Source organism: Atractosteus spatula, chromosome 25 (genome assembly GCF_055471065.1).
Source record: "Atractosteus spatula isolate fAtrSpa1 chromosome 25, fAtrSpa1.hap1, whole genome shotgun sequence".
Taxonomy (NCBI): domain Eukaryota; kingdom Metazoa; phylum Chordata; class Actinopteri; order Semionotiformes; family Lepisosteidae; genus Atractosteus; species Atractosteus spatula.
In genome coordinates, this window is record NC_142730.1 from 3691237 (window position 1) to 3718952 (window position 27716).

A 27716-nucleotide genomic window follows, 5' to 3' on the forward strand; every position below is an offset into this window, starting at 1 on the left:
TTAGATCACAGCTAGTATAACCATAATAACTGCAAGCTATTACTACATAGAACCATAAGTGCTTATAATAATCACAGTAAACATGTGCTTACATTTTTTTTTAACTGAAATGCAAAAGTTTTTATTACATTCTAGGTTGACTTAGGAATTTGATGTTCAGTAGAACAGCCACCTAAAACCTCCACAGGTCTTAGTTACTTTAACTACACATGAGTAAAGTTCAAATTAGGCTGCGCTTAGGTTCTGCATAATTTTCACCTGGGCTCCTGCCAATATGAAGGTCTTTAATAAAACACTGCTGGATTAAAAGTGCCTTGCAGATTTCCTGGCACAAGCTGTGACATGACAGAACACTTGCATAAGGTCAAAGTCACATTAACCACCTTGGCCACCTGCAAGAATTTATTCTAGCAGATATGAAGCAGCACAAATGGCAAAAAGCAAATCTATCCTAGAACTTACTGAAATGGAATTAACTCACTAGGCTTCAGAAAAAAACACTGCTAGCTTGAAATCTTTCTACAAAGTAAACGCAGCAGCCAAAATAGAATTCTTTGACATTTTAAGGTCATTGTATAAAAGTTTAGCTGCACAGAATTCTACCACATTAGAGTGGAAATGCAAATGGTTCTGAAGACAATGTAACAAATTATACTTTACCCTGAAAAAATAGAAAAGATCTTACACTCCAAAACAGAGTCATTTTAAAGCTGACCTGACTAACCACTTTCCAACTACAAGGACATTCATACTGTGTTGAATGCAATAGTAAAAACAAACTAAAAACCTGATTCAGTTAGTGATTTACATCATTCAAAAGAGATATTCAGATTAGGAATCAGGACTCAATAGTGAAGGTATGACACCTTATGTCTGCTTTATCTTCACTTGGTGTCAATTTATTAAACATATTTCCTCATGGAATTGGAAGACAGTTGAAGACTGTCCTTTGAAAAGGCTCATTATAAAAAACCTTAACATTACCTGGTTCCTGCAGCTGCCCCTCAAATCAAGCAAAAGCTGCATCAGACTTATTAGATTTAACCACCAGTTCTTGATTTTCATCACAAATCGGCTTAATTTTGAAAATTTTTGTGTCTACTGTGGAAGAATACAACACCAGGTTTCATACAATAAGATCCAAGCTTTTAAATGTTTGCAATTCAAGTTTCAACAGAAACAGTCAATACACGTATACATAACAATGAACTGTCCTTGATAGTACTGTATAAAAATGGAAGATTATGCTACTGCTACATCATCTTCCTTATGATGAAACATCAGATTTGAAAAAAATCTAAGAATGCTTCCAGTACATTTTAAATTCGACCAGTGCTTTTTCTAAGGCAATGGAGTTTAATAATAAGCAATACAAATCTCAAATCCTGTATAAATCTTGTATATAGGTTTGTGCTTTCTCCACACCCAGCTTCTTTTTTATACTTGTGAAAATGCAGCAGGAGAAACTCAAAGCGTAAGACCCTTTCAGCTACCTGAAGACCTGAGGGCCCATGTTTTCTGGTGAACACATTCATGATCATCTCCTGAACTGGACTTCCTTACTACCCACAGATTCTCAGATATCTCAGACACGAGCTCTTTGCTGAATATGGGGCATGTACACCCCACAAAGAAATCCCTAATGTTTCCTGAAAATCACAAAAAAATGGGTAGGGTAGGAATGACGTACATGGGCTCTAAATGATCGAGAAATGTAAAAAGGGGCACCTTGTGTAACACAGATCTGTGCTGTATGTTAACACAAAGGGTTTCTGGCCTTTACAACAAGACACAACAACAAATAAAGGAATATAACTTAGACCAAAAAATGGGCTGCTGTAACAAAATTCCCCACTTTCTCTTTTGTTCCGCGCTTATCAACTTTTGTCAATATTACAGACAAATCTCTCCCCGAAAACCCCAATGCTTGAGTGATTGGGCACAGTGAACCAGTTTTTTTGTAGACATTTTAGCAGAGAACATATACAACCCATGGGGTACTGCTGTCATATGTTTTTCCCCTGAAACAAATAATTTAAGATAAAAATTAAAATCAAACAACGTTAAAAACAAGTTCTAACAGTAACAATACTAAAAGAAAACAGGAGGCCAGGCAAAAATATAGACACAGCATTGGCAAATGCAGATTGTGAGGGGGAAGAAGATAATGAAATAAATAAAAATAAACCTAAATGGACTATTTCTTGGCCAACAGCACCACCCAATGTACAAAAAAGGTTACTACAGTACTTCATCTTGCTTGTTTGCATTTCCTCTAGGTTCTTTTTTTTAATAAAATGATGAGGTTCCCGGTGCAGGGAGATGCAACTGGCTGCTGGCTCTCTTCCTGGAAAGAAAAGGTCACGTGGGGCCATATGTGCAGTCATGGCTCTTCCTCTGCTGTTATTGTTGGGCACTCCTGGTTACTGCCCCGACGCCTCCCCCACCACCTCGATACCGTGTTGCTGCAGCTGGGCGCGAAGCAGCGCGTTCTCGTTCTTCAGCTCTTCGATCTGAAAATCATGCGAGTTCCACAGGGTTAGCTCCACTGACAGGGGCTGCTTTGTCAACAGAGCAGAAGGGAGGTTTAGGGGAAGGATCTGTTAAGACTGGACACCTAGGTCACTTGTCCTCAGTCCTAGCCAATCTAGATGACCTCTCATTTACTGAGGCTTATTAATCCCCTCAATTGAACTGCATGTTTAAGCATTTGCTTACTATTTTCTGCATTCAAAGTCTCAAAAAACACCTTGCTGTAGTTGTACTGCTGCCAAGTAATTTGGCAAACAAATCTGTTTAGCTTGTCAACCCATTTAACTATTTTTGCCCTACAGATCACAGAGCATCACTTAAAAGGCAAGAAATTATTGATGTACAGACGCGGGAGAGAACAACATCAAACACTCCCAGAAAAAGGATTCCGTGCTCTACAGGACCCCAAATTAATTACTTTCAAGATACCTAAACCAGGGGAGTTCTGATAGAAGGGAGAGAAAAGATTAATCAAACAAGTACTTTCATGGTTCTAAGAAATTCAGAGCTTAAATGGAAATAAAATAGGACGACTGACTTATTCCAGGACCAGGGCTGACTTCTGCTGAGACTTAGTAGCTGTGGTGGTGCAACACTCTTTGTTTCAGTGAGACAGTGGCTTAACAATGGCTAAGAGCGAGAACCTTAGCTGGGTGAAAACCAGAAAGAGCTGGTTAAGCCGCACATTTCCCACACAGAAAGCCACACCTCACCTGCTGTCGTAGTAGCTCGTTGTCCACCTGCACCCGCTCCACCTCCTTGAAGCTCTCCTGCAGACGCTGGTTGTTCTGCCGCAGTTCACGAATGTAGTCACAGGCCTTTGACAGGATCCCACCTTTACTCTGAAGCAAAAAGAATATGGTGAAAAACAAAGCCATTTGGCCCAGTCCTACATGTTAGCTCAGTAACAGATTACGGATTCCCAGAACTTCATCTATTTTTTACCCTGAAGCTGTCATATTGTCAGGAATTTGAATACTTTAGACATGTCCACTCATTATGCTTATTTACACTACAATGAATGAGTGTTCCGGAAGGTAAGAAGGCCTGTTAATGCTAAATCTGGTATAGAACTACTCGTCACTATTTGAGAGAATAGCCTTGCTCTTGATATAGGGTACTTAAGAACATGTCTGCATGTTACCTACCCTATTTAAACAACCATATAATGGAACCTGTGAAGCAGTGATCCAATAGTGGATCCAATATTTTGGTCCCCTTAGTAATGGTATAATGGGAAACATCAAAACAATGGGACAACAGAATGCACTAACATTACTGCTTCCATTAAATTTCAAATGCTAAAAATGCACACGCCCTCTGGTGGACACTGGTGATATTAGCATCCTCTGGTGTCAACTGCCTGTCTCTGAAAACGTGTTTTCCCATGTCTCCGTTTACAGATTACCCCAACCTTTCACAAACATAAAATGTAAGTGCTGGAAACAACAACGCTAGATAAGTAACTACAATGAGGTTCACATCCTGACAAAACTCAGGAATTCCATCTCTGTCCATTTAATTAATAACAGCACCTCATGCAGTGAAGCAGTAGGCGTAAGGGAATGTCAGTTTGATGAAACAGGAGCTCACTTAAAGAAAAAAAACCCAATTAGAAACAACCATCATCTGGTCTGTCAGAAAGACATCTTTTCATTTCCATGACCTGAAATTGACTGTCATGACTATAGCACGTTAATCTCAAGAGGTGAGGTAATACATTTTAAGTTGTAAGATGCCGTTTTATTAGAATTTTCAATTTGTTTAGTAGGGTGTCAGTTTACCATTTCAATTAATTGTACCATGCCTTACTACATTGTTACACTCTTCATTTTTTGTGTACTTGTCTCTCTACACTTATTAATAACAGACGTAATAAGAGAGAAAATAAGGGAAAAGTCTGTGCTTGTGAGAATAGATTATAATTGGAAAGTCTTACAGCTCCTGTCTTGCTGTTGTCCGTGTTGCAGTCTGGAATGATCTTGGACAATGTCACGATCCAGTTGTTAATCTTGTCTCTTCGCCGCCTCTCCACTGTAGGGAGAAACAGGACCAAGCCAGAATCAGCACGAGGGTCTAATCCAACCCATCTCCCGTCAACAACCAGCACGTAGCTTTGAGCGCAGCGTTCCCTCACTGGACACGACGGAAGCCTTTGTAAAACTATAGCCAAATCATTAAGATTCTGCTAAATGTCACCACTGAAAATGAAGATGGAGAAAGTTCTGAAGGTAATGGTGAACTTGGCGTGGACCAACTGAAGAAGTCCACTATTTGGAACTTGCTTATGTGCTTTTTTCACAAATCCAAAGAGAAGTTTGTCCAAAGGACAAATTCTCCTTATCTGTGGCACCAACTGAATATGTTGATATCGTTCACACACTACTCAAGTATCAAGTGACTGATAAGTTCCTCTGAACTGTACATCCTTGAAACTTGATCTCGAATAAAACCCAAATTGTGAAGTTAATATGAGAGACTGCTGAAGGTCCCTAATCCAACAAACATACAGTTGAGATACAGTGACAGTAACAAAGATACAGTGTTGAGCACAGTGGGAAAAGACAATCTGTTAACAATTTTCCAGCAGAAAAACGTCAAGTGTGTACAAATTAGAACAATTAGCATGTTGCTGTAGTTCTTTGACAAAGGGAATGAAAGACTGTTTAATATGAGTACTGAAGGGACACTTAATAACCACAATCTCTGACCAGCTCTTTCTTTCCTATATAGTGGCCTTTATAACTCTGTCCTTTGACAGTGATTCAAAGACTCTACTATACTAGAAAAACACCAAAAGCCAAAACCATCATTACAGCTGGTTCACACATCCCTCCCCAATACTCAAGCGACAAATCTCTTCCATCCATCCATCTCCTAACCTCAATACAAGGTCTTGGGGGAGCCAGAACCAGTCTCGGCAAGCAACGGGCGCAAGGCAGGATACACCCTGGATGGGACGCCAGTCCATCGCAAGGAAAACAGACACAAACATGCACTCACTTGCACCCAGAAGCCAAATAACCTAACAGGATGTCTTTGGACTGTAAGAGGAAATCAACACGACCAGAGAGTTCCATGCAGGACCCCAGCGCTGCGAGGCACAAAATTCTATCCACTACATCCACAGCGCTGCGTTAGTATACAGTTTCCATGAAAAAATAAAACTGCAAGAGCTTCAGGGCAGGAGCCAGTCACCTCCGCCACAGTGAAGGCATGCCTTACCTTCATTGTGCTGCGCTCGCCTCCTCTCGTCTCTCGGCGTTCTCGGCCCATCCATCTTCCTGCATTGAGAAAACCAATCTTGAGCTGGAGACTCACTTGGATACGTGTACAGTTACAAATGACCTTTTTTTAAGGGCTGTTTCACAATCATCATGTGAACAAAGCACAGTGATCTGAAACAACTCACGAATGGACACGAATGCTACTTTAAATGGACCTTCAAGTAATCCACCCTTTGAACTTTTATATAAGTGACAAAAGTCAATTGACATGAAAGAAACCAGCAACAAAACCATCACACCATCATTTTGTATATTTAATAATAATGTAATTATTCCTTACACTTATATAGCACTTTCCTGGACACTCCACTTAAAGAGCCTGACATACTTCCCTCCACCACCAACAATGTGCAGCCCCATCTGGATGATGCAATGGCAGCCATAGTGCGCCAGAACGCTCACCACACACCAGCTATCAGTGGGGAGGAGAACAAAGTGATGAAGCCAATTCATAGATGGGGATTATTAGGAGGGCATAATTAGTAAAGACCAGAGGGAAATTTGGCCAGGACACTAGGTTTAATACTACTTCCCTTTTAAAGAAACATCCTTGGTTTTTAATGACTATGAAGAGTCGGGACCTCTGTTTTATGTCTCATCTTAAGAAGAGCACCTACTGTAGATGGTTAATAACATGTTTTATCTCCTGCCCTTTTATCTCCCTACCACTTACTGATAACTAGAAAACAAATATATTTTGTTATTAAAATTTTAAATCACCGGTTCTTATTTTTATTATATACCCTCACATCCCGATGACCCCTGGACCCACACTGGGAGAAAGAGGAAGTGCCGAGAAGATCCTACAACACACCTATTCAATCTTTCACCATATGGCGGGCTCTGCAGCACTGTATAACAAGTTCAGATTGTAGGAGGAAAGAGTTTCTCGAGGAGATTGCTGTAAGCATGAAAAAATGGTGGGAGCGTATTTTCACTGGAAGCTAAGACTGCCTCGACTAACTAATCCCTAATCCTTAACATGCCATCATTGAGGATACAGCACCTCCAGTTGTAGTACCTGCAGAGTGCCTCCAGTTGGAGAACCCTGGTTCTACAATCACAGAGTGAAATAACTCAATCTAGAAAGAGTGATGTTTGGATCAAAGCAAGTGTGCTCCACCCGTTTCTTTAACCAAAAAGGGAATTATAAAAATCTGTGAACACGAGAAACAGTTCATCTGTATTCATGTGAGGGTAAGGAAAAGGCTGATCAGGGTTGTAGTTTATGAGCATTTGAGAAGATGTTATCCAGTTTAACTTCTTTTTTCACATAAATGTGTAAGCCAGACTGAAACTAAAGCTGAAGTTTTTAACAGGTTATTTTCCATGTCAAGTGATATCTGAGGGTTTTAATACGTGTTTGAAGGGAGGAAAATTTGGAAGTTTAACGCAGCATAAGTGTCTCAGCACGAGCTGTCACTGGCAGTGCACACTGAAAACACCTTGCTATCTTATCAAAAAGACAAGAAAACCACAGGTTATATAAAAAAGCACTCCGTTTTGTAAAGAATGAGGGTAAGCAGTCCGACATGGCTCTGCCTTTAAGCGGGTGATCATCAATGACATTCCAAAACAACTTGGCAAAAAATAATGTGCAGGTACCAAGTACAAAGCAAAATAGCAAAATCCACATTTACACGTAGAAAAACTAGTCAAACTTATGGCTTCAGGATTTTGAGTTTAATAGTTATGGGCACATGAAATTACTGGGTTGAATACCAAGTACGTTCTTTTATGATAAAATGAATTAATGGAATTATGTAAATCAAAAATTTCATTAAGCAGACCCAATACTTTTGGACATAATGGTATATCTCTATGCACTTGTATATTTTGTTATTCACTTTATGAAGGATTATGGTGTTTCCTTCTGAACGCTAGCTCAAAACCAGCAGGACTCATTGAAAACCAGATGCTGCAAGCTGAAAAAGACTGTCTCCTCAGATACTTGGCTTCTCAAAATAAGAGAAAACGTCAATGGTCCCCACGAGATCTAAACTAAAACAAAATCTTCTGGAAAACTTCATAGAATTTCCAAGTTTATGAACGTTTGCCATAGGCAGAATTTTATAACACCCCCTTCCCTTAGAACAGTTAACAGACAATATCCACCATACAAGCTCCATGGTTGGACACAGATCCTACATTTAACCATGTTGGCAGTTTTCCTCATTTTCCAAATGAAACAGAACAATCAAATTCAAGCCAAGTATTTAGAGTTCTATATAGCAGTGATTTCCAATGGTGGGTCCCAGCAAAACTCCTACTCAGCTATGAAATACAGCCATGAACAATGCTGAAATTTTCTGAAATGCATTTCAAAACAGTTTACCCTTTACTTTTAATGTACCCTTATAATTAATATTACTTGGACAGCAATACAATAAAGCTTCATTTGGCATGATTTTAGTTTTAAAAAGCCGACATCATTATGCGCTAAAGTGTGTAAGTGAAGCGTGAGCTTCACTTGAGTGGGAGGCTTATAAAAGACATACAAGTATTTTGATTTGATGTATTATTTTCTCACAAAAGCAAGTGATATCAATGAAACTAGATAATGAAAACTAAGTTTAAAATCTGCAGATTCAACAAGACCAGTCTGTGGTATTTATATTATACTGATATATTTGACAGACCTATAAACTGTTTATGCACTACATTGCAGGACACACAGTGCAGTTACAGGACAGAAGGAGGAAATAAGAACACCGGGGCTTCTAAATTTCACACTTAAAAGCCAGCTTCTAGAGAAGAACACTGCACTTGGATCGCTTGTATAAAAAATATGGCTAACAAAAAAAACGCAAGGTCCAAAAATGTAAAAAAGAAAAATACATTTTTAGGTATGTACAACAATACAGCAAAAACGCCCCAATCTACAGCAGTTACAAGAGAACATTTGCATTAGAATATTTAAACATTTGAGGGCCTCCACCTGGCTTTTCAGCAATAGGCAAGATATATCAAGGTCTTTATAAGAAGACTTGTCGCATTTAAAGAAAAAACAGGTCACAAAAACCTTCAAGTTTGTGTATCCTTTACAGCGTACATTATCTTTTGTCCAGAAAAAAAAACTGCAGTTGTTCACAAAGTCCTTGATATATCCAGCCCAATGCAGTTTAATCAAAGGGTGAAACTGGGCTACTACAACATTACTTCAAGTGACCGGGGACACTGAATTCTCCACTCATTTCTAGAAACATATAGTTGGGTTTTTGTATGGATTTGAAAGTTTTTCTCACCAGGATAAATTGTCATGATGCAGCATCTCGTTTTCAGCAGTGTCTCTGGGGATGGCAGGTAAACATTACAGATTCCAAAGCAATTGTTAAACAGGAAATATTATCACTGTTGAGGCCTAGACAATCAGAAATCCCTGTGTGCCAGAACAGTGCCAAATACCTGAAGGGCTACCATTCGCAAAGCCTTTGCCTCTGCATCGAGAAGATCCTTCTTTACTTGCAAGTGAAGTCAACAAAGGAGAAGCCTCCTTCAATATCATTCTAGACAACTTCAAAATTATTATTGGCGAGTTAAGCTATAGACATCATATAGCAGGTGACTTAAACAGCGAATACAGAGGTTCTGACAGTGTTGCCACAAAGCTTCAGATTTTTTTTCCCCACAGTTCAAATCCTTGAAAGATTTTAAACTTTTGAAGTCATCCATGTTTGTTATCAAGGGCTGTGAGCTTGTTGCTCACTGCTCCAGGAGAAACTTTAATTTAAATGCTTGCAGCCCATCATATGCTTGAAGAAAATCAAACTGACTTCACTCAGATGTAATAACCAAACATTTTAAGATGCTTAAATCATTCCATGCTACTAAAGGTAGGGAGAAATTCAGGTATTTGGGATGTCCTTCTTTGACTGTTCACATTAGTATGTGATTGGAAGAGCGCTCTTGACAAACTGCCCAGTTCTCTAAATTACTGCCTTGTTACCAAAAGATTCTGGATTTCAACCAAATGACCACAGTATCTTCCCTTGGATCAAAACCTGTGAAATATATGCAAGGATAAAATGAAATAGCATCTGCATTTCTATGCATACATAGTATATACTTCCTTTTGGAAACAAGACATTGAAAATAGAGTAAAGAATTAGTGTTACAATTTATAGAACAATACAGGATCTTGTGTTTAGTAAAGAACTTTTGAGACTTCTGAAACCAAAGCACAGTGTTACAATTTGAAGAAATTTCACTTGAGTACCAACTTTACAGATTTATAGCATTTCAGTTTGGCTGCTTCAAAAAGGAATGGGAGGCAAAGATACACATTTTACTTTTTAAAAACTTACTTTTTGATAAAGCTCCGCTATGTCTACATAGCACATAAACTGAGAATCACGTCTACAATGTATTTTTAATTGAAACTGGAACATTTAACATGTAAGAATGAGGCTGAGAATACTCTAAGGGATCAATATAATGATAAGAATGATGAAAGAAACAATCCTCCTGCTCTAGAGAGCTAGCATAGGGTTACACTACTCCTTCATGCTACAGTAATGTGTATTCATCTTCAGAGGATAGTGCAAGCTGGAAACAGTACTCAATTCCTGTATACCAATTCCTTCAGTTTAATATGTGTGAGGTTGTGCTACTTCAGAGCCCTTTCCCAAAAACATTTTCAATACTTTAAAATGTGTATTTCTGGAAAACAAACCTTCACATTTTGAAGCACCCAGATGACATTTGGAAGAGTGAGCAGAGGGGTTCCTAAATCTACAGCATTCTGCATCTCCAGGTGTTGCTACAACTGCTTAAACGTTCATATCCTTGCTCAAAACTTTATACATTTCTAAAAAAGCTTTTTCAAATTTCCAGACGTTAACTTGCACAGACTTGCAGACTGTCAGATGGCAGGCACAGCTGCTAAAGAAAATCCTTTCTTCAGACCCTGATGTGTTGGCAGCACTTGTGGTTGTTGTGGCTCAAGACAGAGCTGTAACCATCTACGTGTGCAGCTACATATGATGTTAGACAGGCAGTCAACAGGCAAAATATACAAGATGGTAGCTTGCGAGGGATCTCAGGCGATTTGTAAAGCCCATCAAACAGCTTCTCAGGAAGTGAGCAGTGAGGAAAAAACATGAAAGTCTTCCTACTTAAGCAGTTGCAGCAACACACTTACAGGGATTTATAGGGAAACCCTACTTAGGCCTTTAAAGAGGCCTTGAAAACGGACTTACGTTGAGTACGGATGCGTCCTGGGGGCGATGGTTCTGGGAGTGCCCGACTGAAGGACATCTGGAGGAGTCATCATGACATAGAACTGACCTGAGAACAGATGGAAAGAGAAGAAACCCTTGAGGTTCTACAACTCCTAGAGGAAGAAAAACAGAACTTCCAGAACACTGAATTCTACAGCAATGAATCCAGAAAGATAGTTTTGTTTTTAATTGCATATTGCTTAGAAGGGGCTAAAGCAGCACAGTCATTATCTAGGCTAAAACTGGCAACATCTCCAGCTAAGCGAACAGGGATAGAACTCCATCATAACCTCATCTGTCTTCATAAGCCCAATGGCAGCAAGGGAGGGCAATAACATAACATATTACTTAATATTAATCTAGCCATAAGATTTTGGCAGAAACGTTTGATGCAGTTCTCTTTGCGCAATAGCTTAGAACAAAAAAAATAGAGATAAATTTGTAGCCTCTTTGCCTTACGGAAAAACCATTTGGATGATACAAGCCCGAACAGTGAACTGGCTGATGGCGTAATTGACTTAATGACTGCCATTTCTGATTTCTATATTGAAAGAGTAAATTTAGAGTTTAATCTCCTTTTGACCAAAAACATGAAAGGCATGAACTGCAGCACGCAGAGGGAGAAGGAGCTGTTCATGTCAAACTCTTGCCTCCAGCCTGTGCCAGCGTGGGGTCTGTGGCCTGCACCGAAACCGCGGTGGCTGTGCCGTCGCCCACCGTGGAGGCGGGAAAGTAGGCGAAGCGCGTCTCTCCGCTGACCGTGTCTGTAGCCGGACTGCCGCCATTACTAAAGGGGTTCTGGATCACCGCCTGGGTGGAGAGAGGCAAGGTGTCATTTCCAAGCTCGCTGGTGACTCAACATCATTCAAAAAATTCTTCAAGTCATAACGCAGGAACGCATGCATCAGATAAACAACCAAGAATTTTTTACAAACCCAGTGTTTTATTTGGACTCAAATACGATGCACTGCCATCATTAAAACCAAAAGAAACAACATTAATAACACTAACAGGACTTTTTAACTACCCCATTTCCTTCTCCTTGAGAAGTTTATTTATGACTCTTCATTGGTCTTGAATTCTTTATTTTTGTAGAGGTGCCTCTCTTCTTGTCCTTGTACTATCTTGCTACGAAAAATGTGCACATACAAAACAATGCTGGCCTAATTGAGAGGCCTCCTTCACTCTTATTTTATTACCATCACAGTAATTTACTTGTTTGGTACATCAATCTTATTTAATACTGCTAAGGATGCCCCACTGCATATTTCCCATTATAAAGAGAAAAAGAACGATAAAGTAACTACACTTTTAGAATCCGATGGAGACTGCAATGGCTCTGTACGAAGACTAGCACACTCTATAAGCATGACAGTCCCTTGGCAGATCACAGAACGATGGTCTTGGGTGCTTATGTAACATGAAAACCAAGACAACTCACTTGTGCGACTGCCTGCTGACCTCCCGTGAAAGCTGCAGTGGAGACCACACTGACTGCCCCCGTGGCATCTGTCTGTCCATCCAGCTGTTCATCTGTCACCTGGACAACCCTGTATGTCACCTACAGCAAGGCAGACACACAAATAAGCTCTGATCACAAATCATCATCAGGACACATCACCTCTTACACACCCTCTCAGCAGATAATACTGTATATTATTTTGTCTTTGTTTCATAATTTGAAATCATCTTTTATTTTTATCACGTAGCAAACCAGTTTGGAACCATTAACATACAACAGCAATATAATACACTATAATATATATATTACTTTCTAATAAATGGTTAAAAACCAAAACCTGCACTGAATAACGGTCATAATGAAAAATGAGCCTTTGTAGGCTTTCAATATGTTTTGTGACATCTGTAATAAAAATAGGTTGTTAAATCTAATTCTTTTTTGCATATTTCCATTTATTTCCAAGTCTTACATTCTTACAGCTTCACATTAGTTTTAAAAAGTGAACAACTCATATTAAAAATCTTACATTTTGGTAAATTAACAGGCGTAAAAACGCAAACCTTTACGTTACAGAAACCCAGTAACATTAAAAGGGTGCAGTTTTATGACACCATTTTGTGTGCATCAAAATAATAATGTCAAATCTAGGCAATCCTGTTTAAGATAAAGGAACAGAATCAAAACAGCATATTTCTACAACCTGCAGGAAAGTAGTTTACAGCAACAAACAGCCTATAATATTAGTTTGACAGGAAAAGGTACAGTACTATTCTGAGGTAAAGACCAGAATCAGAACTGTATTATTAAATAATTACAATCATATACTCAATATGATGCAATCCTACTACAAAGAAACACCTGATTTTAACAGAAGAATCTAATTACCATCTGTGCAGATGACTAAAATGATACTAAACCAGTCCAAGCCATATGCTCGAAGGACTTGACAGGGCTTGAAAGAATATGACAGCTTTGGGAAGGCAAAAATCCAAAAAGCACTTTTCCTTAACAGTTAGTTCTAAGCTGCATTGCTTAACTTGGCAATAACCTCCATCCAACAGTTCCTAAAAAAAGACATCCATGTGACTCCCTCCTGACTAGCATGTGACACCCCATTGCAGCCAATCACAAACCAGGACTTTATCACATGACCCAGAGCCAGATGTGTTTACTAGAAACATGTGGATGAGCTGTTGCACTCAAGTTCCTCCCCCACACCAACTAAAAAGCAAAACAGCTCCACTCTAACTTCAACAAACATAATAAAAGACGTTCAGAGCAGGACTACCAAGAAGACAACTTCTAGGAAAAGACACTGGCCTATACTGAAGAACATCCTGTGCTCTGGCTTATGTCTGCAAAAAAGAGCTGAATGATACACTATTTTTTTAAAGCTGAATCTTGTTCTTGAAGTATGCTATACAAACTAAACCACATAAGCACATGATAAATAAAATATAAAAACAGATAGGTTTGTGATAGTTCAATTGACAAATGAAGGCAGTACAAGTACCTTTTTCTGGTTCTCACATTATAGAGGGTGAATAAGGTTTAGATGGTCTATTTAAAAAACTCTCATGAAACATGCACCATGGAACAATGACATTTGGGAAAAACCCAAAAGGAAATTATTGAATTATTTGTACCACACGTTTGGTTATACATCATTCAGATCTGGGTTGGGGACAGGGACAGCTCTTCGGAACTAATACACACAAATGTTACAGTCAACTCGCAGCTTAACAGGTGCTAGTGATTTTGAGTAATGCAAAATTCGCAAAAAGTAAATAAGTAAAAAACCCTTCTAAAAAATCTTGCCAACGTCTTAAGGTAATTCAAGATTTTGAATATAGTATAAAACAGTAAATAAAACAATTAAGATTACTATATAGGCTCACTAACTAGCTCTCGTGGGCGTTCTTGTCAAATTTTTCAGAAATAAAATTATTTTTCCAATCGGTCTTATTTTCCAGCGCTGACCACATAAGATGAGAGGATGGAAGTTGTAAGTTGAGTGTATTTGATGATACTTAACGAAAACTACTTCACAAAAACGAGGCTTGCTCTGTGTGCTTTGAATTGGAAGTGAAGTTTTTATTAACGATCTCTGATGATTCTTGTAAGAACCGCTGGGATGCAGTTTGTGACACCCTTTTGTTATGCTTTTTTGTTTTTCTGTAATCATATGTGCATATGCAACCCCATTGTGTTGTTCTGAAACTAATTGTTACCGCATTTGTAGTCGATGGCAAGATGTATTCATAAAAGTGGCAGCATTATAGCCATTGAGGGAGTCTGTACCTTAAAAATCATTTTGTATATACAGAAATTTCAAAGCATACTAATTAATCACTACATTTCACGTTTCAACATGTGATACAATTAAACATAAAAATTCATAAAATCCTGTGATTTGCTATATTAGTAAAGGTATTTAAAGTTTCCTGAATGCCTGCATGACATTCAAGGGTTTACTCTTCATTACAGTGGTAGACAGCATCCACCAGAAGAGACGGTTAATAATAACAACAACATCACTTTATTAACTCTTTACAATTTCTTGCATTAGGAATTATCTTTTCGCATACCCCAGCTTGCTCTCCATGAGACACACAGACGGAGAGAGCGCAGTTTGCCATTGTACGGCGCCCCTGGAGCAGTTGGGGTTAAGGGCCTTAACTCGGAGGCCCAACAGAGTAGGATTCCTCTGCCGGCTGCGGGATTTGAACCGGCAACCTTCCAGTCACAGGCGCAGATCCTTAGCCACAGAGCCTTACCTGTCCTCCGCTGTTCTCTGTTCGGAACTGGTACTGGATGTTGTGATCTGCGAACGCTGTAGCCTGCTGGACACTGGCTATGGCCACTGCTGCCTGCTCCTCCCCTCCAGTGCCGTCCCCTGAGAAAAGAGGCGTAACATGGGTAAAATACTCAACTTTTCCTCAAGGGCTAAAACCCAGCCAAGATATCCATTCTTGCGCTAGCTGACATTTTGAAACTCATGAAAAGAAACATTAGGCACTGGTGCTTCAACATCTGTGACATATACTATAGCTAATACGCGGCGACATACAATGCTACGTTTCATTTCTGTTCCGAGAAAGACATCTCCACATTCTCTGTCCCGCACAGTCCTCAGCTGCCCAGTTCCACAAATTACATCTTAACTGAATCAATTTAAGAGCATTTCCCAGGTCTTGAATTGATGGTAATTTAAAAAAACGACACATCCTGAGGGACTACAACCTCCAGAGAGAGAATATAGCATTTATGCATTACACATGTTGCTACAACCGTCTATGTAACTACCAAATACCCCTTTCATAACGTAAAAGTTTGGCTTGCACTGGGCACAGTAGGTTCACTATACAGAGGAGGCTGCCTTACTAATGTCTTTCAAAGCCAGTGGAGAAACACTACTTTCCAGACCTTAGTGGAACAGAAGTACCTGCAGCTGGAATCTTTGAACTTAGAGAGCAGCCTTAAAGACCAACATAGATCACAACTTGAGAATGAAAACATCTAAGACTAAAACTCCCATCAGGATGCAAATGACGAAAAGAACACTTACAAAATGCTACTTATTTGAAATGTTTACCACATGATATCGAGTGTATAAGGCTTTTTTTGTACACAACCTGTCAACTTGCTTTTAAAGGATAGGCACCATGATGTCTGGCTCTTATGTCATCAAAACCATGCAACTGTTTTATTTAAAAATGTCACATCTTGCTCTCCACTCTTCATTTTTCTGAGCTGGTCCAGATAGCCTGCCCTGATCAGGGAAATATCCAGTTTTACAAAAAGCATTATATACTATATTTTAGGAAAAAAAACCTCAATATCAACTTTTGTTCTCTGGTTCCACAGGTGAATTTAAAGGGCATTAAATCACATTGAGATGTTTCAATAGTTTACAATCAAAGTTCTATACATATACACATAGATACAAGCAACTTCAACAGACACATTTCAATAATAAAAAGAATAAAATAAAAACAGAATACAACTCAAATACGGGGTCAAAATCTCGATAAGAAAACAAGCAACAAAAAAATAATAATGATGTAACCAATTATGAATTCATTGTGTTCAACCCAAATTAAAGTCCACAGGTGAATTCAAAGGGCATTAAATCACATTGAGATGTTTCAATAGTTTACAATCAAAGTTCTATACATATACACATAGATACAAGCAACTTCAACAGACACATTTCAATAATAAAAAGAATACAATAAAAACGGAAAACAATTCAAATTTAGGGTCAAGATCTCGATAAGGAAATGATCAACAAAAACAAATAAAATAAATGAGGCAACCAATTATGAATTCAATGTTTTCAACCCAAATGAAAGTAAAGCCCCCCTGAGTGCACTCAGTTCCCTACCACCCTGACGACTCTGTCCTGGACGATCCTCTTCGATGTCGAGGGGAGAGAGAGTCCTTGAAGTCCCACACGGAATGAACAGGAATAAAAAACAATCAGGATATCCAAAGGAAAATATAGACTGGAGGAACCGAACGTTTCAGTTGGAGGCTATACAAACGTTTTTTTTTCCCCCAAACTTAGGACTTAATTTCCTGGGCACTTTCTGAGCACTTAATTTCTATCGACTGTTGCCATTTTGCTCTATTTCTCTAATTATCTAGGTAGTACGCATCATCTTCATCACTAAGTGTTTGCACTTCCATTTGTTGGCTTGTGCTGCTTTGTGTCTTTACTCTCCTTTGTCTCAGGTTGTTGCTCAACCTCCTCTTCAGGAAGGAATCCACATGGAAGCAATAGATCTCGATAGAGAGTACACTGAGGTCCATCAATCTCTCAGGCTCTATCACATAGACAGGGCTATCTGCTACCCGCCTTACAACTCTTTGTATGGTGCGTTCTCATCTATCAGCCAACTTGTGTTTTCCTCTAAGGTTCACATTTCTCACGAGAACTCGGTCTCCTTCAACCAGTTCAGCTGCTCTGACCTATCCATCAAATCTGATTTTTTTCTTTCCTGCCATCTTCTTCGAACAATCCACTGCCAACGCATAGCTCTCCTGGAGGCGACTGTGAAGGTTCATCACATAATCAGAATGTGATATGTGCAATTCATCGCAAGGACCAATTCCAAAGACCAGGTCAATGAGTAACATCGATTCGTAAGAAGAGTAACCTGTTGCGTCATTTCTTGTGTAGTTATATGCTTGTACTAAAGGCTTAAAAGTCTTTCCAAAGATACTTGTCCCTCTCATCTAGTGTCACAAGCATGCTTAAAAGTGTGCTGTTGAACCACTTTACAGGGTTTCCATGTGGATGATACGGTGGTGTTCTCACGTTCTCAGCTCTAATGAGAGAACACAATTCTTTGATGGTATGTGATTCAAAGTCTTTCCCTTGGTCACTAAGCAACCAGCTATGGAAGTTGTTTGGAGTTGCCATCTGCAACTCTTTGTATGGTGCGTTCTCATCCATCAGCCAACTTGAGTTTCCCTCTAAGGCTTAAGGCTTAAAGTCTTTCCAAAGATACTTGTCCTTCTCATCTAGTGTCACAAGCATGCTTAAAAGTGTGCTGTTGAACCACTTTACAGGGTTTCCATGTGGATGATACGGTGGTGTTCTCACGTTCTCAGCTCTAATGAGAGAACACAATTCTTTGATGGTATGTGATTCAAAGTCTTTCCCTTGGTCACTAAGCAACCGGCTATGGAAGTTGCTTGGAGTTGCCATCTGCAACTCTTTGTATGGTGCGTTCTCATCCATCAGCCAACTTGAGTTTCCCTCTAAGGCTTAAGGCTTAAAGTCTTTCCAAAGATACTTGTCCTTCTCATCTAGTGTCACAAGCATGCTTAAAAGTGTGCTGTTGAACCACTTTACAGGGTTTCCATGTGGATGATACGGTGGTGTTCTCACGTTCTCAGCTCAAATGAGAGAACACAATTCTTTGATGGTATGTGATTCAAAGTCTTTCCCTTGGTCACTAAGCAACTGGCTATGGAAGTTGCTTGGAGTTGCCATCTGCAACTCTTTGTATGGTGCGTTCTCATCCATCAGCCAACTTGAGTTTCCCTCTAAGGCTTAAAGTCTTTCCAAAGATACTTGTCCTTCTCATCTAGTGTCACAAGCATGCTTAAAAGTGTGCTGTTGAACCACTTTACAGGGTTTCCATGTGGATGATACGGTGGTGTTCTCACGTTCTCAGCTCAAATGAGAGAACACAATTCTTTGATGGTATGTGATTCAAAGTCTTTCCCTTGGTCACTAAGCAACCGGCTATGGAAGTTGCTTGGAGTTGCCATCTGCAACTCTTTGTATGGTGCGTTCTCATCCATCAGCCAACTTGAGTTTCCCTCTAAGGCTTAAGGCTTAAAGTCTTTCCAAAGATACTTGTCCTTCTCATCTAGTGTCACAAGCATGCTTAAAAGTGTGCTGTTGAACCACTTTACAGGGTTTCCATGTGGATGATACGGTGGTGTTCTCACGTTCTCAGCTCAAATGAGAGAACACAATTCTTTGATGGTATGTGATTCAAAGTCTTTCCCTTGGTCGCTAAGCAAACGGCTACGGAACCCACAAGGGACAATCAAGTTTTCCCCACAGTGCTTTGGCAATGGTTTTTGCCTTCTGATCCTTTGTTGGTATCGTGACTGCAAATTTCGTTAAATGGTCTGTTAGACAAGTATTTTCCTGGAAAGGAAGGTGGATTCATCTTTTTGTGTTTCAACTGCAGGCCCATGATTAAATTCTGGTTACATTGTGGTTCACCTGTGTAGGTCGGATAAACACCAGTTACATACAGGCAGCTTTGGCCGTGTACATCAAAACACAGTTCACTTCAAAGGGCATTAAATCACATTGAGGTGTTTCAACAGTTTACAATCAAAGTTCCATTTACATAGACAGATACAAGCAATTCCAACAGACACATTCAACAAAAAAAAGAATACAATAAAAACAGAATACAATTCAAATTTAGGGTCAAGATCTCGATAAGGAAATGAACAACAAAAAAATAAAATAAAATGAAGCAACCAATTATGAATTCAATGTTTTCAACCCAAATGAAAGTAAAGTCCCCCTGAGTGCACTCAGTTCCCTACCACCCTGACGACTCCTGTTCTGGACTATCCTCTTTGATGTTGAGGGGAGAGAGAGTCCTTGAAGTCCCACACGTAATGAACAGGAATAAAAAACAATCAGGATATCCAAAGGAAAATATAGACTGGAGGAACCGAACGTTTCAGCCGGAGGGTGTACAAAAGTTGTTTATTGCAACTTAGGACTTTGAAATGTGCTGGTGCCAATTGTGAGTAATTCCCATCGACTGTTGCTATTTTGCTCTTTCCCAAATGAACTTTTTTCCCTTTTTTCCTTCGTGCACCGCAGGATGCCGTCAGAAAAAAAATCTCCCCGCAAGACTCATTCTATCATCCTCATGTATATGCAAGACGGAGAATGTGCTGTGGACTCAGCACATTTGAACACCACTGAACATTTGTGGAATGAGCTGGGATCACGTGGCATCTAGGGCTTAGAGACCAATGAACAAGCACACACTTTTCCAGGCTCCATAAGAGAAATTGGACCAAGTCCCATGAAAGAACCGTCTGCAATCAGATGCTAAGCATGCATTGGAAGTAAACACTATTACTTCTATACTTCTAAACACTATTACTTTTTGGAGACCCCTGTTTATCAACCCTGATAACTGCAAATTAGCACAAAAAATTTACTTATGTCAAGGCTGTTCAACACAATTTCAGTGCATGGGCTACAAAAAAATCAACACCTTCATGTCAATAACCTTTGTTACTTTGATGCAGTTTCCTTTGATGCTGAGCATAGTACAAACCTGCTGAACCATGCACTTGGACTTTAACCTCAATATGCTTATACATATATTATACATATGCTATGCGTGACAGTGGCACAACAGCACCTCTAAACCTTAAACTTCAATATCAAGACCATAACCCACTTACCTTCCTGCAGCTGAACAACTTCCTCTGTTTCTTGTCCTTTCTCGTGACTGGAAAAAAGAAAACATTCTATTATTTGATGGTTTTTACCTTTTTTACAAAACTAGTTCAGTACACTAAAGAGATACAAAGCAAGTTTATGCAGGGAACATACCCAATACCTACAAACGTTCCAGCACTTAGTGCCTGAACAGTGAAACATACAGCATAATTACATTTATAATGTCAGTTCTTTTTCATAGCAGGTAAATTGGCATTTTAATGATCATGATTTTCCAGATAATTGCAAGATTTTGCTGCACTTATAAATGTTTCTTTTGGCTGCAGGATAAATTCACTGTGGAAAAACAGCCTTTTCTCTTCCTTTTTGTGCGCTTGGGATTTATTTTGCCCACACAAATAGCATTCTACTACTATTAGAACTACCGTTGACTGGAAGGATGAAGTTATGGAATAAACTGGCAAAACAGTATCTTTTTATATAAACAAGAAATGCAAAAAAGCCTCTAGTAAACCCAGGCAAGAACACAGCTTAAGGGAAGAGGAGACAATCCGTTCTCTGAATTTGATCACTGTGACTCGGACAATTAGTGGAAATGTACAATTAACTGAATACAAACATTTATCACTTGAGATATGAGAAAGTATGAGATAAACAATATCTCAATACAAGCATTCCTTACACTGACACAGACACAGACACAATATATGGAATATTAAGCTTGCCAGTGCAGTAGTTTTTCCAAGCGTGACATCCAGTATCAACAGCAACAAAATCCGGAGTCCTAGGGGAGACTAGTGCCAGTGATATAATTGGGACTGATTGGCACGCAATTTTTTTTATGCCTGTACAATGCATAAAAACAAAATCATTATACGTTAAGAATCCCTCAAGCCATCCTGGTGGAAGATACAATAACTTACACTCCCATGCAATTTTGAAGAGCGGTAGCCAAAACAGAAGATATAGATACATATCTTCGCAACCCAAGCTGTGAGTTTTAAAATCCACTGGAACATAAAACAAGAATACCGATCCATATGAAGGCTGCAATGTCATTTCCTAAGCCAGGTACCGACTAATACCTTTCTCCGAACCATCTACCTGACTTTCAATTTCTTGATAAAAATACTGAATAAGCCCGGGTCCAATTGTATTTGCCCCACTGACCTTTCAGTAATGGTGATGCACAGAAAAACAATAGAGAGAAGGACAAGCTAAAGATCACCAAGAGCTAATTTATTATAAAACAAGATGCCTGTCCAGCATGGAAACACAAAATGATATAACAAGCATTTTTGCTGAAATAACACAAGAATATGGTTACTGCAGGTACTTTCAGGTAATCTAAGAGGATAGGTATTTTAAAAACCTGCACTTAAATCTGCCAATACTGATATTCAGGCAAGTTGAATACTAGCCAGAAATGCAATGAAAAAATACTACCCTACTATTAACAGACATGTTTATGATGCATATTCACCATGAAACTGGACAAACTACACCCACACATTTTTCAGAACAGTTCAAGTAAGTTGTGGCCTTATTTTCTGAAGTTAGCAATTGTTCCACATACCTGCTTGGTGCATGAACTTATCCAAAATATACCAAAAGGCATTCATTTTAGAACGACACAATGAGGCCCACAGAACCCATACAGGCAAGTTAACATCAACTGGAGGAGTGAGGCGCCCTCAAAGACAAGTCCAGTGACAAGGTAACTGCTGTGCCATTACAATGAAAGCTGTCTGATGATAAGACCTGGCCAAGCAAGCAATTTATTGTGCATGAGACTGATCCTACAGCTAAAATAAGCATCTTTAAAAGAACACTAAAGAGCCTCGGGCAGTTTTATCAAATGCACTTCAACTCCCACAAAAAAAAATCCAAGTAAAGTGTATACCAACACTGATCTGTTTTCAAACAATATAATCCTCAGTGACATCTTTCTTTCCTCAATTTCCATCTCCTGTCCTTTTTTTGCTTTTGAATATGTGAGCTAGGCCTACATTATGCACACTTCAGCATTGTATGAAAGTCAAGAGACAACACATAAAAAATAAAAGAAGAATTTGTTTGCTCAAGCATACACTGTATCAGAGATTTCTGGGCAGTCTTGAACACTTGGAAATCAATAGATGAAACTGGACCCATTGTCTGAAATGCATACATTACATAAAACGATTTAATTTGCTGCAGTCAGATACAGACAGCATGTACCTCCTCATACTGTAAGAACTCACTAAGTCTCACTGTAGTTTACATCTCCTTATAGTTTCCAACAAGATTTTGGACATTCGACAATCCGGAAAGAAGTATTTTATTTTTATCTAGAAAGGTAAAAGTGAGTTTTTAACTTCCTTACAAATAAGAAATGCATTACTTGGCTTCAAGGCCTGATTCCCATTTTCCACATGCAACAAAGAATTTATCACCAATTCTTACTAAAATAAATTACTACATACACCTTTTCTGCACACTTGCAGAGACAGCACTGCCTGGGACCATTTTCTGACCTCTGACCTCTTCCCTACAGGAACACTCATCTCAGCCAAATGCTTTACATCTCCAAAAGCAATACTTGCTGCTGTCTAGATGACAAATTGTAATGTCCACCACAGGAAAATCCCTACTGGCTGTTATCAGAAACATCCACTGACTGGTTACTATTCAAAAGCGTGTCAAAATGTAATATTCACCCATCACCATGTAGGATACACAAACACCCATTTCTAGCTATTAAAATCCAGTCCTGTTTGGGTTACAAATAGCATTTTTCTAAGCATGGTAGAGCCTTCAATGTGGTATAAATAATCCAAACAGAGCACAGAAGTTAAAGGGTGTTTCAGTGCTGTGAAGTTTTAGCTATGCACCACAAGAGAATCAAATATTACATCTTACTCTGAAAACACCTCAGGCACAACATCTAAACTTCACATCTTAGACGTAAGAAGCCCTTAAGACCATGCACAAAATATTGCAGACAGAGGCACGCTCCTCTGTGATACAAGCTTTGTTTGTGAAAATAAACATTCAGACAGTCGGAATCATATATGACAATGAACACAAGGGAAAACAACTTGTCTGTGCAATCAGCCAAAGGAGTTAAATGTGCCTGGTCTCATTTACAGTTATACAAATAGTTGCGATTCTAATTAAGGTTGTGTTTGAATAGTTCAAATGAGCTTTTTGATGAAATCCTTGAGAAAGATTCTTGTGATAAATGTCCAAGCTCTTTGTACGAGCAACTGGAAAAAAAGTATTCGATTATTACACATGCAGAAAATTAACAGTCTGCTTTCATTATTGCTTAGCAAGGCCACAAGCATACAATCTGAAAACTGGGAAACTGAGCGACTGTTGGGAAGGTGCTAATTTTGATATGTTGAAACACAAGGAGAACTTCAGGCGATGCTTCCAAGATATTTTTGCTGTTCAGTAACAAACAGTAAAGAAATTTAGCACTAGAACATCCCTAATAAATCCACTACAGAAAAAGTGTAGTGTGGGTTTTCCCCATAATAAATGCTATCTGACTTTCAGTACTATTAATGCGTTGCATTTTGCTTGCTTTATTTCTTGTGTACGTAATTAATGCATTTCAAACTGTTTTGGCCATAGGGTTTCAGTATTTCATGTTACACCTACATATTTATGCAAAGACAGATTGATGAACAGGGTCAAAGGGTCACCTACATTAGGACAGATTGGCTATTGATCTGGAACCCTAAGAAGCACTGGGAAAATAATTGATAATGCACTCTGATGTTTCCCTTTATCTTATGTAGTGCAGTGTCAAGTTTGTACAAGAACTGTTGCACAGAATCTGGGAAAGAAAGCACCAGAGCTGAGCTGACTGCAAGATTTAAACAGATCCACACAGAGACACTGGACGAAAAGAAAAACAAATTGCCCCACACATCAAACCCTTCCAGAGAGACTCCTATCCATGTAAGCTCAGTTAAGCCCATATCCATGATATACAAAGAGGCTAAAGGTTTTCTAAAAACAAAATCTGAACCACTCTACACAGGGAACATACCAAAAACATGGACAGGCAGAAGAGTTGCCCTTCACTGAATCCTTCCGAAACCAGCCATCGGTTTCCTTACGGCTTCACGCAACTCAGGGCCATCAGGGGGAACTGGAGTCTATCCCAGCAAGCAACGGGCTCAAGGCAGGGTACAGCCTGGACAGTTTCAAGTCAAAATGCTTTAATGTTCCCAGGGTAGGCAATTTAAGATGCTGGTCCACTGCAGGGCACACACTCACACCTGAGTGAGTTTTCCCAGACGCCAAATCAACTACCAGTATGTCTTTGGACTGTGGGAGAAAACCGGAGAGTTATGGGGAGAGCATACAAACTCCACACAGACAGCACCCCAAGTCCAGAATTCCATTCCATTCGGCCCCTGACCTAACCACTGCACCACCATGCCACCCCCACTCCCAAAACCGTTTTTGTGACTTTCTACCCTGTACTCCAGTCACCTATATAGAGAGTGCCACAAATAACTGCCAAGAGATGCTGTTCCTCTTGTCCACGACATACAGTAGAATCAGGAACACTGCCCTCCTGGTATGTTGCTACTATTCCAGATTGTTCAAGAATAAACAATCGAGGATTTTACACACCCAATGCATTTAACTTTTGCCTTCTTTTCCAGATACCGACTTTAAAACATTCAAGTGCATTTTAAAATAAAAAAAAGCTTAAAATGCCCAATTTGCTTTTATTTTTTTGCGTTCGTTATTTTGAAGAAGATAAGGCCCTTATAAAGCCAGGGCACATCGGTTATGTTTTGCAATATTGAAAATGATGGTAATCCTGAAAGCCATCCTTGAAAAGCTTATTTTACAGTAATAAAAAAGAAAGCAGAGCACAATGATACTTACCTTTAAGGTACACATGCATCATATGAACTCAATGGATGTATAAAACTAATCAAGGGTACCCTTAATTAAGGGTATGTATTTTTTTTTAAAGTTAGCTACCGCAAAAAAAAAGGGTAGAAGTTCCAAACTTTTTATTCAAAAGCCCCCAAACGTCTTCGACAAAGACAACCTTGTCATACTCTCTGTGCACCGACATTAAATCGCTTTCAAGATTTTAAATCTGCCCAGGACTTAGTTGGGTCCCGCTATATCCCTCGCTGGTCAATTATTGATAGGATGTCAGAACAAAACCATGCCACACAACAGGAGAGAGAGAGAGAGAGAAGGCCAAATCCGTACGAGTTTGCAAACGCACGAAAAAAAAAAGGCGCTTTCACCACGAAACCAGCTAACCTGCACATCGCGTCATGGAGCCGGTCCGCGAAAAGCTTAACGGGATGTCCTCCAACACCGCCACAACAGTTTATACGTGATTAAAAATGAGTATCAGGAAATGATTACACTTGAATATAATTACAGCTTAAATATAATTAAAAATATTCTGCCCAAAGAGGCACTGAACGGATTAGGTATGGCCAGTATCCGTGCTGTCAAGGGCGCCTTAGTCCTAAATACACACTTTAAGAACATCAATGCGTATTGCAAGAGAGAAATGCTCATTTGGAAAATAATGTACACCGATATTTTCTAAAACTCTGTCAGCTCCTTTTAAGCGAAAGTTGACAGATGCAGGCAATGTCTCCGCGCTTTTTAATTGGGGTTAAGAAGCACAACCCTTCTTTACAGCAGTGCAAAAATTCAAATGTCCTGCGTGATTTAAAATTTTTTTTAATATAGAGAGAGTCCGAAAAAAAAAAACCGGCAACTCCTTTTCGCTGCTTTGCAAGTTAAGTCCATTTTTGAACAGCCCGGTAGCGCCGTTATTTTTCGGTTTCTAAAAAAAGCCCGAGTACTAAACACTTCGTAACGTAGGCCACAGCAAACCCCCCCAAAACTAAAAAAAATACAAACATTTCAAACAAACAAAACCAATTCTCTTTACACATTTCTGTCTTTTTTTTTTTACCCACATAGACTAAGATCTTAGATGGAACTAAAACGTAAGAAAACCGACTCGATTGCTGCACAGTTTGATTTTTTAACCACCAAAAGAAGAGGAAAAAAAGCAGAGGCTCCGCGGCTCGAAAATGGAGGCTGGCGGAAGCCATTAAGGCGCTTTAGCTGGGAGAGCGTCCTTACCTGGCCGCGGTATCCAGCGTCTGTTCTAGCATGTCCATGTGGGGACCTGGGGTTTGTATTTAAAATGTGAATTTCAGAGAGATGGAGATGGAAGTTTTGATCACGGGGACAAACACACGGGTCATGTGAGATCCCCTTTCCAGGACACGTGAGGAGAGATCAGGCTTGGAGAAAAATGGAGAGCGCTGTGTCTCTCTCTCTCTCCCTCCCTTTCTCTCTCTCTCTCTCTGCCTCTGCGTGTCTCTCTTTCCGTCCCTCCCTCCCGTGACTGGCGCCCGAGTGGGCTGTGCGCTGCGCTGGCTGGCTGGCTACTATCACAGGCTGCCCGCTTAGTGCGAGTTGCAGAGCCGCTGCCTTTCTCAGACTCTGGTCTCTGTCTTCTCCCTCTCCAGTCCCTGCCGGCCCTTTTTCTCTGTCTCTCCGCGTCCCCCCCCCCACCTTCCACTCCGCTCCGCTCCGCTCCTCCTCGGTAAACCCGGGCGCCTTGTTTTGCGTATCAATCCGCTGCGGTAGGCACAGCGTCGCCGCTGACAAAATATGGACTGGAACGGCGTATTGCACGTACAGCCACCGAAGAGGTGCACAGTTTATGTCGTGGTTTTTCCCCCCGCATCTTAAAAAAAAAAATCGCCCGTGTTGGAGACCCGGTGCAGCGCGATGCCGGGTGTCTCTGATGAGAGGATCGCTACCTGATTCAATTTTAATGCCCTGGCTTTAGACAGAAGCGGGGTGGAACTGCAGATCTGCAGATACTTCTTACCTGTATGTATCCCGGGCACTGCGTTACTGTGGGGTGGTCTGTAATTGCATTGTCGATATCTTTTATCACAGCTTTTTAGTTGGCACTGTCTTTGCTGTATCAAAAGCGGAGCTGGGTGATAGCGGGCAGTACGGTCGTGTAAGTATCATCGATATTCTTTAACTGGAAATGCCTTTGAATGTCTTAATTACAGCCAACTATTTCTCCAAGCCTACGACCTTAATGCAGAAGATCGTTTGCACACTTGATCTGAATTTGAACGCTTCGCTACGTGTTGCACACGGGGTGCTGAGGGTTTAGTGAATGAAATAGATACTTTTATTTCGCGTCAGGCACTTTCTCAACGTTTAGATGT

General features: G+C 39.8%; 1 protein-coding gene across 2 annotated transcripts; it reads right to left on the reverse strand.

Annotated features, from left to right (window-relative positions):
- Window positions 1–93: 93 nt before the first annotated feature.
- On the reverse strand, window positions 94–27072 carry usf2l (upstream transcription factor 2, c-fos interacting-like). Of its 2 annotated transcripts, XM_088905628.1 has the most exons (11): window positions 26602–27072; window positions 20469–20515; window positions 15278–15396; window positions 12480–12599; window positions 11689–11848; window positions 11018–11105; window positions 9065–9109; window positions 5758–5816; window positions 4472–4566; window positions 3246–3374; window positions 94–2513 (listed from the first exon to the last, which is right to left on the reverse strand). In XM_088905628.1, exons 1-11 carry the CDS (start codon window positions 26637–26639, stop codon window positions 2424–2426), a joined length of 990 nt encoding a protein of 329 aa, XP_088761754.1. In that variant the 5' UTR covers window positions 26640–27072; the 3' UTR covers window positions 94–2423. The 2 variants fall into 2 exon arrangements, with proteins under 2 accessions (XP_088761754.1, XP_088761755.1); XM_088905629.1 differs by lacking the exon at window positions 9065–9109 and having other exon boundaries at window positions 2301–2513; window positions 26602–26719.
- Between the last annotated feature and the right edge of the window lie 644 nt (window positions 27073–27716).

Bases quoted from the DNA above. Each gene is read 5' to 3' on its own strand.
- usf2l (XM_088905628.1), bottom strand. From the start codon at position 26,639: ATGGACATGCTAGAACAGACGCTGGATACCGCGGCCAG. The intron at 11,106-11,688 runs GCAAGAGTTTGA...ATCTGTTCTCAG, and splicing joins CACGCTGGCACAGGCTGGAG to GTCAGTTCTATGTCATGATG. The intron at 2,514-3,245 runs GTGAGGTGTGGC...CATGATTTTCAG, and splicing joins ACGAGCTACTACGACAGCAG to ATCGAAGAGCTGAAGAACGA.